Source organism: Taudactylus pleione, unplaced genomic scaffold (assembly GCF_031769625.1).
Source record: "Taudactylus pleione unplaced genomic scaffold, aTauple2 ptg001150l, whole genome shotgun sequence".
NCBI classification, from domain to species: Eukaryota; Metazoa; Chordata; class Amphibia; order Anura; family Myobatrachidae; genus Taudactylus; species Taudactylus pleione.
In genome coordinates this window covers 496,744-509,002 of record NW_028285551.1, presented here as the reverse complement: position 1 = coordinate 509,002, position 12,259 = coordinate 496,744, and the positions used below count along the sequence as shown (strand labels likewise).

Below are 12,259 nucleotides of genomic sequence, written 5' to 3'. Positions count from 1 at the left end.
ATCAGATTTGTCTCACAGAAAAACCTCTGATCCAGCACCTGCCGGAAAATCCCCAACGGCATCCAAGGTTACCTCCTCACCTCTCTCCGACACTAGTCTTGACCCTTCTGGGGATGCTCCACTCACAGTCCACACGCTTCATCAGATGCTTCAGGTGTTTTGGACGGACCTCACCTCTGACTTTCAGGCTTCCGTTAAACAACTTGCCGGTGAGGTGACGGGCATTGGTGATCGCACTAACAATTTGGAGAACAAAATGCAGGAGTTAGTGTCCTCTCACAATGACCTCCTTACCTCCCATAATTCGATTCTAACGGAACTGGCGACTGTTGAGGATAAACTGGCCGACTTGGAGAATAGATCCAGGAGAAATAACGTAAAGATCAGAGGTGTCCCGTAATCTGTGTCTAATCTGTTATCCAGGAGACATAATGTAAAGATCAGAGGTGTCCCGGAATCTGTGTCTAATGCTGATCCTCAGGCTTTGAACATCTTTCAGAAATTACTGCCCTATGTAGAAGCCCGGGATTTGTTGATTGATTGCATTCATCGTCTTCCTAAACTCCGCTCAGCTCCTGCAGGTTTTTCCTGAGATGTCATTTTACGTTTTCATTTCTTTCATATCTAGGAGGATATACTGTACTTAGAGCTGCTCGTGAGGCAGAGGATAGAGATGTTCTCAACAATCTCCAACTATTCCCTGACCTTTTGGTCCACACCATAAATAAATGCAGAACATTATAACCTATCACAAAAGCACTTTGGGATAACGACATCCAATACCGATGGGGTTTCCCGTTGAAGCTCTTAGTGCGGAAAGACGGCTCTACATTCGTCATATCATCTCTGGAAGCTGGTGCCAAATTGCTGTTGGAGTGGGATATTTCTGCCTATATTCCTGTTATGTTCTGGGTTGTTTGTGAACCCGGGGTGGTAGCAGGAGCGATCACAGAAGCGGGTTTGAATGTAAAACTAGGTTTTTTAATACGTGCTTGAGTAGACATAAAATATGGCAGTAAATAAAAGTCCAGGTATATATAAACGTGCACTAGAGTTCTGTGGTGGGAGTAATGGGTTAATGTCCAAGTAGAAACAATTAGAACTGTCCAGGCGTGCAGGTAATGAGACTGGAATAATCAACCAGGTATGCAGGTAGTGATGCAGGAAAATAAGCCAGGTATGCAGGTAGTGAACTAAGGCAAATGAGCAGGATGTCAGCAGGCTCAGGCACTCAGGTATGGGCAAGGGTGGTGGAGGAAGCGGGGTAGTCCAGCGGAAGCTAGGAGCTGACAGGCAGACTGGCAGACAGCGAATTTCACAGGAACAGGATAAGCACAGAGAACTCCCTCTCAGCTAGGCTGAGATACACGTTGCACTGGCAAAGAAGGAAGGCACTGAACCTTCCTAAATAGCCCATGCCGTGTTGTTACTGGCCGGAGGGAACATGTGACTCACCAAGATTGGCCAGCCGCATCACATGGCCAGAAGGCAAAATGGCGTCGCCCATGCCAAACGAAACGGAGACGCCGCCAGGCCTTACCAGTGCAGAGTGACAACAGGCCCGCACAACAACGCGCGCAGCCAAAGCCCCCCGCCAGACACCAGCTCCGCCACCAGACAGCCCGCGCCACAACGACCTCACAGGTAACACCCGCCTAGCGCCATGCTGAAATACCCTGGCCGTGACAATTCCTTCATCCTCTCAAGGTCCCCTTCTTCAATCGGAATGGTCCTGTGTGAACTGAAAATGTTCCTATGTATCTCCTCGGATTGGATGCTCTCCAGCTGAGTTTGGAATTGCTCTGAACTGGGTCGTAGTATACTACTTTGCCATATTATTATTATTCTACACAGAACAGGCCCTTCATCAGAAGCATTGTTTCCTCAACATCCACAGCTCAGTGTTTCACCTAAGGACGCTGCACACTGAACTCCTCAGCTGTGAATATTCCCATATTCCCAGATTCTGGTTTGTTGCATTTTTACAGTTCTGGTTTGATTTACTGCTTAGGCAAAGTAAAGTTTTTTCCAAGGCACCCCTGAGTCAAAAGTTTCTTATTAAGAAATTCAGCAAATATTAAATGAAGTAAATTATGCTTATATGTCACCCTTTGGTTCAGTTATGTGATGGTTGACAGGGCTGCGCTTCTTTTTGTCCACATATTTTTTGATTGGCAGCCATTAGCACTGGTTTTGCCTATCACACTGACTAAAAATAATTTTATTTGGCACTGGACCACTAACCTGAGGCACCCTTGCAAGTGCCATGAGGCACCCCGGGGTGCCATGGCACCCAGTTTGGTAATTTTTGGCTTAGACTAAGTGGTTTCACTGTTCTACTTCCATATCTCTCCATCCCTTTCCTATTTTTTTTTTCTCTTGATATAGTATATATTGAGATTATACTTCTATGTTGGTTTGGGAGATATTGTAATTGTGTTTTACTGTTTTATGTTCTATATCATATTTTATAACAGATCTTATGGGTACGGAATGTACTGTCCTCCCCCCATGTGTTAACCATTTTGCTGTATTGTTCCCTCATGGCAACTACTGTGGCCCAATATACTGGGCCTTTTGTTTTTTTGTCTTTTTCGTTTTCTTTTACATTTTTTTAGTTCCTTGTTTTTTTTTCTGTGTAACAGGTACATCTAGGACATTTGTTTTTCTCATTGTTTTAACATGCCCAATGGTTAAATGTCAAGGGACTCAACTTCCCGCATAAGAGGCACTTGGCCCTATCAACTTTTCACCTTCATAAAGCTAATATTGTGGCTTTACAGAAAACACACTTTTCATCCTTAGCTCCTCCTATATTTAAGGATCATAGATACCCCTTATGCTATACTACTAATGGTCTGTCCAAACGTAATGGTGTTGCCATTCTGTTCCTTGTGAATACCCCATTTGTTTTACATCGGAAAATCAAGGATAAGAATGGTAGGTTTCTCATTCTCTGGGGTAGTCGAGGAAGCCCTAGTCACTCTAGTTTCCCTTTACGCTCCTAATTCTCGCCAAGTCCCTTTTCTACAAGAAACTTTCGAGGAAATCTCTAAGGTTGAGTGACTTTAATTTAGTTCTCGAACCAAATTAGATAGATCTTCTCCTCATGGTCATCCCCCTCTCCTCGTGACATAGGACCTTCATTTTCCCCTGCACTGAATACCAATTACATGATCCTGAGACTCTAAAGGTCCTTAATGACTCTATTACGATATATACACAGACTAATTCACCTGATGATACTTCCGTTTTCACCTGTTGGTGTGCTTTGAAAATGGTCCTCTGTGGTACTTCTATTTAGAAGGGGGCTTAACTTAAAGCTCGCTCCCGGAAGACACAGAGTGATTGGAGTCCAATTTACGTTCTTTGGAGATTCAGGCCCACCCTTCTAGAGCATTACGCAAACAACTGCAAGAGGTGCGACAACAGCACCAGAAACTTTTTATGTCACGCATGCATTCAGCTCTCGCTCACCTCCACCATAAATTCTATACCGCTGGTAATAAAGCTTCCGTCTCCTAGCACGCAAACTTTGTGGACGTCAAGCACGTAATAGAATTAAATGCCTTCTTACTCCCTCTGATTCAAAATGCCTTAACCCCCTTGATATTGCTAATTTATTTTCGGACTACTATGCAAAATAGTATAATTTGTGTGACGACTCTTCCATTCCTCAACCCTCTGCTGACGTTATTTCCTCTTTTTTAGACGGCTTCATTCTCCCTTCTTTAGATATTGAAAGCCTGGCGTTCTTGAACACCCCTTGGTCTTTGGAAAAAATACAGGTAGTTGTCCAACAATTACCCAAGGGTAAAGCCCCTGGTCCTGACGGCTTTACTAATTCCTTTTACTCTGCATTCAATGAGGTTTTTTCCCCAATTCTCCTATGAGGCCTCTCACATTGGTTCTTTTCCAACCGATATGGTGGAGGCTCAAATCGTAACTATTCCAAACCCTGGTAAAGACCCCTCTGAGTGTAAAAACTATAGACCCATAGTGCTTCTTAACACAGATGTGAAAATCTATGCTAAGTTGATAGCTAATTGTTTGAATCCTTTACTTCCACAAATGATACACCTAGACCAGGTGGGTCTCGTTCTTGGACGCCAGGCTCCTGACAATACCTATAGGGTTCTAGATCAAGTTGAGTGGGCGTCGTTTTCATAAATTACAATTTCTCCTTCTCTCTCTTGACACTGAAAAAGCATGCGATAGACTCCATTGGGATTATATGCGCCAGATGTTATCTAGATTTGGATTCCAGGATGACATGCCTGTTCTCGGTGGAAAGAGATAAGATTGTTTGGATGCAAAGACGTTACTCAAGCTACACAACAAATATCAGTTAGAAGGACATTTATTACAAAGTAAAAGAAAGAGAGTAAAATAAAATAAACACAACTTGCTTGACAGATCATCTGCTCAGAACATAAATGGTTTAATTTCCCAGTAGCCTTTCCAACATCTAACAGCTGGGATCTTGTACATCAAGCAATAGGCATAGGCTTAAGCTATAGGCTGTAGGCTGCATGTATACTAACAAATTACAGCTTTATATAGGAGAAAAACTCATGCATAAGCATTCAACAAGTACAAAGGTCATATCCGGAAATATACATACATACTAATAGACAGTAGGGGGCACTGTTGCCTCAATTATGAATGTTGGAACAACTATTTATGAGGGGTGTTTATCGTGTATGTACTCAGATAAACTGAAGGTAAGATAATGTTGACTCAGGATTAAATCTGTCTGGCCACAGAGACCTGTATCCGTTACTTAGGTTCTTTCTGTCAAGAACACCTTCTGCAATGTTTGACCACCTCTTAATGTCTGACTATTATCTATTGCCTGATACATTTATAAAATCATTGCACACAATATGGCTTTCAGCAACCATTTTCTGAACTCCTATTACAATGCCCTTTATGTCAACCCCTCGGCCCGAGATTTTAGCAATGGATTTCTCTCCTCCCCCTTCTCAATCTCTAATTGTCTCCCTTCAAGCATTGGACAAAGCACTGCCCAGCCTTAATATGTCCTACTGGATGCGTTTGGGTATTGAGTCCCTGGCAGATTTTTTTTCTTTGTCTTCTATTGTATCATATACACACCTCTGTGTTAAGTATCCATTATGTCAAATTTTAAGTACATTTTCTAAACCTTCCTCCCATGGTGCTACATCTTATTGGTATTCTCTATTGTCCCTTACAGATTTGACAATTAAAACCTCTGATTAACTTCAGTGGGAAACAGACCTTCAATGTTATTTACCCTCAAACAATGGGAGTGTTACAGACTGGGATTTTTGTGGAGCCAGGGTGGAAACAGAAGTGGAAGCAGGTTGAAAAGTTGGTTGTTTTATATGGATATTAGTAGACATGAAAATATACAGATAGTAACTAGAGTCCCAATGTGAATAAACTTAGAACCGGGGTATGTGAATAATAGGTAACTGTAGTGGGAGAGATCAAGTCAATGTCCAGAAAAGTGGCAGAGATGTTTGAAGTGAAATCCAGAAATGATGTAAATTTGGCTGTATGAGATATCCAGATATCCTGTAGAATGCCTGAATGAGATATCCTGATATCCTGTAGAATGACTTGAATGAGATATCCTGATATCCTGTAAAATGATTTGAATGAGATATCCTGATATCCTGTAGAATGACTTAAATGAGATATCCTGTAGAATGACTTGAATGAGATATCCTGATATCCTGTAGAATGGCTGAACAAGGGGTTACCAACAGGTTCAGAACACTGGAGTGGGTACCCTGTGGGAGACAGAGCAGTCACCACCGGACTGGAGGCTGTGGGATTGGTCAGAGCGGTGCTGGGAGGTCTTTGGTAGCCAACTTAGCTGACAGGAGGCAAAGGTAGCACCGGAGCAGGAACAAGGCTTAGGAGCACAGGAAACTCTCACAGCAAGCTGTGAAACACATTGCACTGGCAACTAAAGGGAGCTCCAAACCCCCTTAAGTACCCAGCAGCAGAGCGTGAGTGGCTTGGAGAGATCACCTGATGCATCAGGATAGGCTCACTATGTCACATGCCCTGAGGCAAGATGGCCGCACGCAGACACCCGCAGCATGGTGATGCCTATAGCCTTACCCCTGCCAGCAGGACCCACAGACAGACAGACCCCCGCACACACCCAGCGACAGTCTCCAAGTACCAGCTCCCCTGCCGGAAGGGCCACGCCACAGCGTCCGCGCTGGTAAGCACCGCAGGCTCCTAGGAAGAGATACCCTGGTCGTGACAGGGAGACTATTCATCTTTCCTCCTTTTCTTTATCTAAGTGTACTAAGCATATTGAAATGCATGTCAAACTTTTAAATAGATTATATCTAAATCCCTCTAGGTTACATAAAATTTTCGCCACAGTTTCAAAATTTTGCTGGCGCCTTTGTCACTCTGAAGGTTCTATCTTCCATGATTTTTGGGACTGCCCTATTTTACGTCCTTTCTGGGAAGAAGTATTTGCTCTCATACAATATGTTCTAGGTCTCACTCTTCCTTTAGTCCCCTCCCTTGCCCTTCTACACTGTATCCTCCTATTTCTGTCCCTAAAGCTGACCGTTATATCCTCGGTCATATTTTGATATCTGCTAGGGCTACTATAGCTCAACATTGGAAATCCCCTTCCCCTCCTCCATTTGCCAAAGTTATAACAAAAACGCAATTCCATTTTGAAATGGAGACAAGAGAGGTCGCTTACTCTATGGCTGCTTCCTCCCCTATTGTAAAATGGCACCCTTGGCACCTATATGTTACAGAAGGAAAGGGTGCTCCTCTTTCACGCCCAAATTCATGGAGTTCCTCTTCCACTTTCAATTTAAATGCGCTCCCACCAGGTATTCAGATGCCTAATTTATTCACCATTTCTGTATTTACGGGGTTAATATTTAATATTTGTTTGATGTCTTTTGATGTACTGCTGTCCCCCTTTCTTTTTATTTGTTCACTTATTTGTACTCCCATATTGTTTTTCCCTGCTCTTTTTTTTGTACCCCATAAATATTTTGCTATATACTCAATAAAATCTATTGATGAAAAAAATTATATATATTTAACTTTTATTAGCAAAATTTTGATATATATATGTAAATAAAAATGCGAAAATTAAGGTAAAATTTTGAAAGTGAAAGAAGGAAATATTAGATAAATTAAAAAACACTATTAGGGGAATTCAATATGGAGCGAAAACTCAGATTTTTGCATTAATATCGCACCTATGATGTCATTATCGCAGGTTTTAGTTTTACACTGTATTCAATTTCAAAGACTTTTCACAGTTTCGAAAAGTCTTTGAAAAAAAACGGGGATAACTTTTCACCGCTGAATAGGTGGGGAAAAAAAGTGCTGAATTGGGGTTTAGGGGTGCAGGCTTAAAAAATAACTGTGTCAAAAAAAGTAAAAAAAAAAATAGGGACACCCAAAAAAATTATTAAAAAAATTGGGGTGAAAAAAAAAAAATGGGAAAATTTTTTTAACAATAGGGAAATAGGTTCAAGGCTATTCTGCGAGTATGCGGCAGGTGTTTTCTAGAATAGATTTATAGCGGCAGGTGCACAAATGCAGAATTTTTAAAAACTTACTTTAGGGACATCAAAATATGCTAGCACCCATTTTCATGTACCCCAAATTTGATGGGACCACTTAAAATAATGTAAAAAAAAATCTAAGTGCTCTTCTGCAACACTTCTTCCATGTCGGGAAAAAAACACCTGCTGTGGCTATTTAAATCTCCGACTTTCATTTACAGGCTAAAACGGGGGTACCCATAGTGATCCCCCATGTTTTTACAACTTTAGGGGGGTCCTACAATTTTTTTAAGGACAAATTTGTAACTTTACGCAAATCCCACTTCGCCAGGTCCCATTTTCATTTCATATTGAATACGGGGATAAGCGGGCGCGCGCCCGATACTTTATCCCAGGTAAAAGCTCCGATATGAAACGTAAACTTCGACAGCGAAGTTTACATTTCATATTGAATTCCCCTCTGTGTGTGATGCCTTTACTCAATGTCTAAATATATGATTAAACAATCTTCAGAAAAAGTATATATATATATGTTATCTTGTGTCTTTCAATATTAACCCTTGTTCAATCTAAATCACATGCATTACTATATATATATAATGGTGGAAATATTCCTTAGTATTTAAATAATTGTAGTGTAATCCCACATGTAGGATGCCTGTTAGTCAAAGTCACATGGCACGGTATATTCTTTAGTTAAATTGCAATATCTCTTAATATTGAAATAATCGTGGTATAATTCCACATATAAATACGCCCCCCCTTTAAAAATCCTGTTTGCCTCTGCTAGTATATCTGTGTTCTAGGCTTTAGTTTGTGTTACCACCATAGCTGGGTAGCATACCAGTTCCTCAGCCTAGTATTTAAACTGTTCTCCTTCTGTTCAGTTTATCCTGATGGTAAAACTGACTGTGGAAGATCCTCATACGACTAACTCCAACACCAACCAGTCTAGCCCACTGGTCCCAGTTCCGAGTGTAAATAATTCACAGATACTGACAGTAGGAATCTATAAATTTGTTCAATGAATGAGTCACTTTCCTCAGTGAACAAATAATTCAAACACTCCAGTTTAGAAATCACATTGTACAAGTTTGTTTGTAGAAAAATAGTTACATTTACGAAGAAAATAAAACAGATTTTAGCAAACCCCAATGCATCCACCAGGGAGCCAGGGTATCAATAAATAACAGTGAATATATAATTTAGTTTAACAATGGTCTTATACACTAAATTAACATATAAATAAAATAGATAGTGGTTGTGAGTATTGATCATTCTTTGTTAGGATGAGCAGCCAGGTCCACCAGAGAAACACAGGAGACCTCTTTGTAGGATGAGTAGCCAGGTCCACCAGATAAATACAGGAGACCTCTTTGTAGGATAACTAGCCAGGTCCACCAGAGAAACACAGGAGGCCCCTTTTGTAGGATGATTAGACAGGTCCATCAGTGAAGTTACATGTACTCTCCAAGTCATTGGTGTGTAGCCCAGCAGCAGTCAGGCATGTGTATACAGAGAGAGGTGTCCTCCTGTTCTATGTCTCATGTGATGGATTTCTTACAGCCCAACAACTCACATCTTCTACCCTCAGTGAGATGAGGCCGAGTAACACAGCGTCCTGCACACATTCTGGTGATGCCTATATTGAAGGATAACATTATTAGTATAAAAGCCGTTTGCATTTAACTTTATATAATAGCTTTATTACTGATTTATATGGTTTCCAGTGTACAAATACTTCTTCTATGTCAAATTCTTGTTCACTTTTCTCTTTCTTTTGTTTACTTTCTGATCCTTCCAGCTCTGTACCTGTGCCCTTGCCTATCCACCCCTAAATACATTCTCTGTCAGTCATTTCATGTATCTTCTCTTAGATTGCTGTCACACAAGAAATGTTTTCCTCTAACACTTTTCTAGATGCCGCAGGACACTTACTGTCTCTTTAAAACGTTGCAGATGGTTCAGCCATGGCCGCAGCCGGTGGGATGCAGGTTCTCTGTATGCTGGTGACTCCCTCTGTAAAGGAGAATTAGGAGGTAAGGAAGCTGTGTCATGTGTATCCCTGTCCCATACACCCACCTGTCCCCACCATGATAGATGTGACTGATACACATAAGGAACATAAGAACTTACACAGATCATCAGGTCATCTCTCAGTGTAAGGAAAACCACCAGCGACTGTGATACAGCGTCAGGCAGAGCAGATGTGGACACGTTGGCCAGTACATCAGCAGCTAGTGACACTCGCTCCAAGGTCAGGATCAGGCGGTCACTGGGCTGTAGGATGGAATGAACAAGGTGTGAGGCTCTCATGGATATGTGATTATAGAGGGGGGTGAGGGGAGATGACAGGGCTTGTGTATTACTGTGTGTATAGAACTAGAACCCATACGGCATATGTGCAGGAGATACATGATGTATACACACCTCTAGGTCACATACAGACGGCTTGTGTTTCATCATTCTTCTGTAACATCTCGCTGCAACATCGGACATGTTCTTCTCCTGTGTAGGGTCAGATGTCTCATTAGTATAATGTGATTCTGTAACTAATACATTCTCCTATGTAGAGTCGTCGTATAATAGTGCTCATAACTCCAATAAGTTATATATACATATTACATTATACTCATGCATTTACATCCTCAGCCAACACATAATTCCATATACTGAGATATCTGCCTGAGCTTTTCATGGGTGATGCTCTGCTCACTTTATACATCAACATTTTTATTTTTACATATTAAACACATTGATATTTTGTCTAAAATATGATTGAGTTATTTCTATTGTTATACACAGGGGGCTGTGGCGTAAGTTCATTCCAGACACCCGGAGGCAAGTTATAATTTGGTGCCCTCCCCCCCGGCACAGCCGCTGACACCGTAATGTAGCAATTTGCATGCAGACAGGCTATAGATAGAAGAAGGCTGCAGCTGATGGTCTGACACAAAGCTCTTCACTAGTGTATGGTGGCTTCTCAGGTGCCGGGAAGGGGTGCCATGTATTGGGCAGCCGTGACAGTACACTCCAGGTACATAGTTACAGCCCTAACTGGGGTGAATATGTTGTGGACAATGGAGGAGGTGCCCCCTTCAGAGCAGGAGCCCGGCGGCAGGCACCTCTATTGTCTCCCATAGTTCTGCCCCTGAAAGGGGGCTGTAGTAAGGGTCAACTCCAATAACAGTTATGCCAATGGAACCATGGAGTTATGGGGCAGCAGTACAAAGTATGTACAACTAGGCCTGGCTGTGCCAAGACAATCTGTTACATGGTGCTGAGAGATAAGTGCGCTCCTCAGTCACAGGATGGGGAGGAAGTGAGTGGGGCGATGGCTGATTCGGAAGGCAGACAAGTAACATATGGCCTGATTCAGAGCCGCTCGTAAGTGGCAGTACGCTCGTTCCGAGCGATGTTCGCACTTCTGCGCATGCGTACGGTTTATAATACGCATACGCGAACCAGTCAGTGCGGCCAAAAATCGTTTGTTCGCTATATAGCGAATGCCTGCTACTTTGAGTGACAGAATGAGGCGTATGTGGGTGGTAACGGGAAGGTGCTTGAAAATGGGGAGTGGAGATCAGAACGCAGGCGTGCTTAAAGGTCAAAATGGGCGTTTTAAGGGTGTGCATAATTAAAACAGCAGCGTCATTGACCACGTCACTGGGTTATTTTATAGTCAGAACTGCTCGCAAGATTGTGGTAGCAAAAACCAACCACAAGAATTGCGAGCAGTTCATACGCTGGTCGATGTACTCGATTAATCTAATAAATAGCGGACATGACGTAGGATGCGAGCGGCCAGGGGGCGTATTTTTCAAAATTACAACCGCAAGTTTTGCTCGCTCTTTCAGACCTAGAGGTGTGAACAGACCGCAATTAGCGAACGGTTCATTTGAATAGCCACTCCTTGTTTTAGAACGAACGACCGCAAATAGCGAGCGGCTCTGAATGAGGGCCATAGTTTTGAAGGATTTCTGCATCTGTCATATCTATAAGTATTTTATCTAACACTACATATGAGCACATGTAGTAAGTGGTTACATGTGGGTGTGGGTGTACATTCCATGTAATATCTATATGTGAAGCAGCTATTAGTTCCCACTGATGAGGTAAAATTGTGCGTCACACTTACAGAATCACTTTGCAGCTGTCTCAGCAGTCTGATATCAGTGGGAGACGCGGATAAATATCGGGACACCGGGCAGTGTCTTCCATGCGGGGATCCACTCACTGCCACAACTAGGACGGTGACGGTCACCAGTCTGATGTCCATGGCTTATGTGCTGGTCTGGGTACAGTGACTTTCTGTTGCTCCTGGGAACCTGTGTATATGATCTGAGTTAGTGTCTGTATATGGGCTCCATATATTAGGAACAGAAGTGTAAGAGCTGCCTGAGACAGAATCAGTATTGGGAAATAAAGTCTGATGACTTCTATGAATGCATTTATGGATGTAGTAAGGAGTCTGGGATATTTGTCAGTATATATTTGTTACTAGGTCTAATCACAGGGTACCCCAATATGTGCACAATGGGCTCCCAAGTCTGTACACACAACATGCATTCCCCCTATGTATAAACTTCCTCTGTACAATGTAATCATATAAATACGGCAGTCACTATACACAAGTAATATGCATTGTATTATCCCCTGTACACAGACACATTACACTGGCAGTATACTATATATACACAGACACATTA

At 42.2% G+C, this 12,259-nt stretch overlaps 1 protein-coding gene across 1 annotated transcript; it reads right to left on the bottom strand.

Moving 5' to 3' along the window:
• Nucleotides 1-9,087: 9,087 nt before the first annotated feature.
• Nucleotides 9,088-11,829, bottom strand: LOC148453447 (interferon lambda-3-like). Its single transcript, XM_088462116.1, has 5 exons — nucleotides 11,689-11,829; nucleotides 9,981-10,058; nucleotides 9,687-9,830; nucleotides 9,489-9,569; nucleotides 9,088-9,192 (listed from the first exon to the last, which is right to left on the bottom strand). The coding sequence occupies exons 1-5, from the start codon at nucleotides 11,827-11,829 to the stop codon at nucleotides 9,088-9,090; spliced, it is 549 nt and encodes a 182-aa protein (XP_088318242.1).
• Between the last annotated feature and the right edge of the window lie 430 nt (nucleotides 11,830-12,259).

Coding starts and splice junctions, on each gene's coding strand:
- LOC148453447 (XM_088462116.1), bottom strand. CDS start 11,829: ATGGACATCAGACTGGTGACCGTCACCGTCCTAGTTGTGGCAGTGAGT. Junction 10,059..11,688: donor GACAGCTGCAAAGTGATTCT/GTAAGTGTGACG, acceptor GACCCTACACAG/GAGAAGAACATGTCCGATGT. Junction 9,193..9,488: donor TGCAACGTTTTAAAGAGACA/GTAAGTGTCCTG, acceptor CCTTCAATATAG/GCATCACCAGAATGTGTGCA.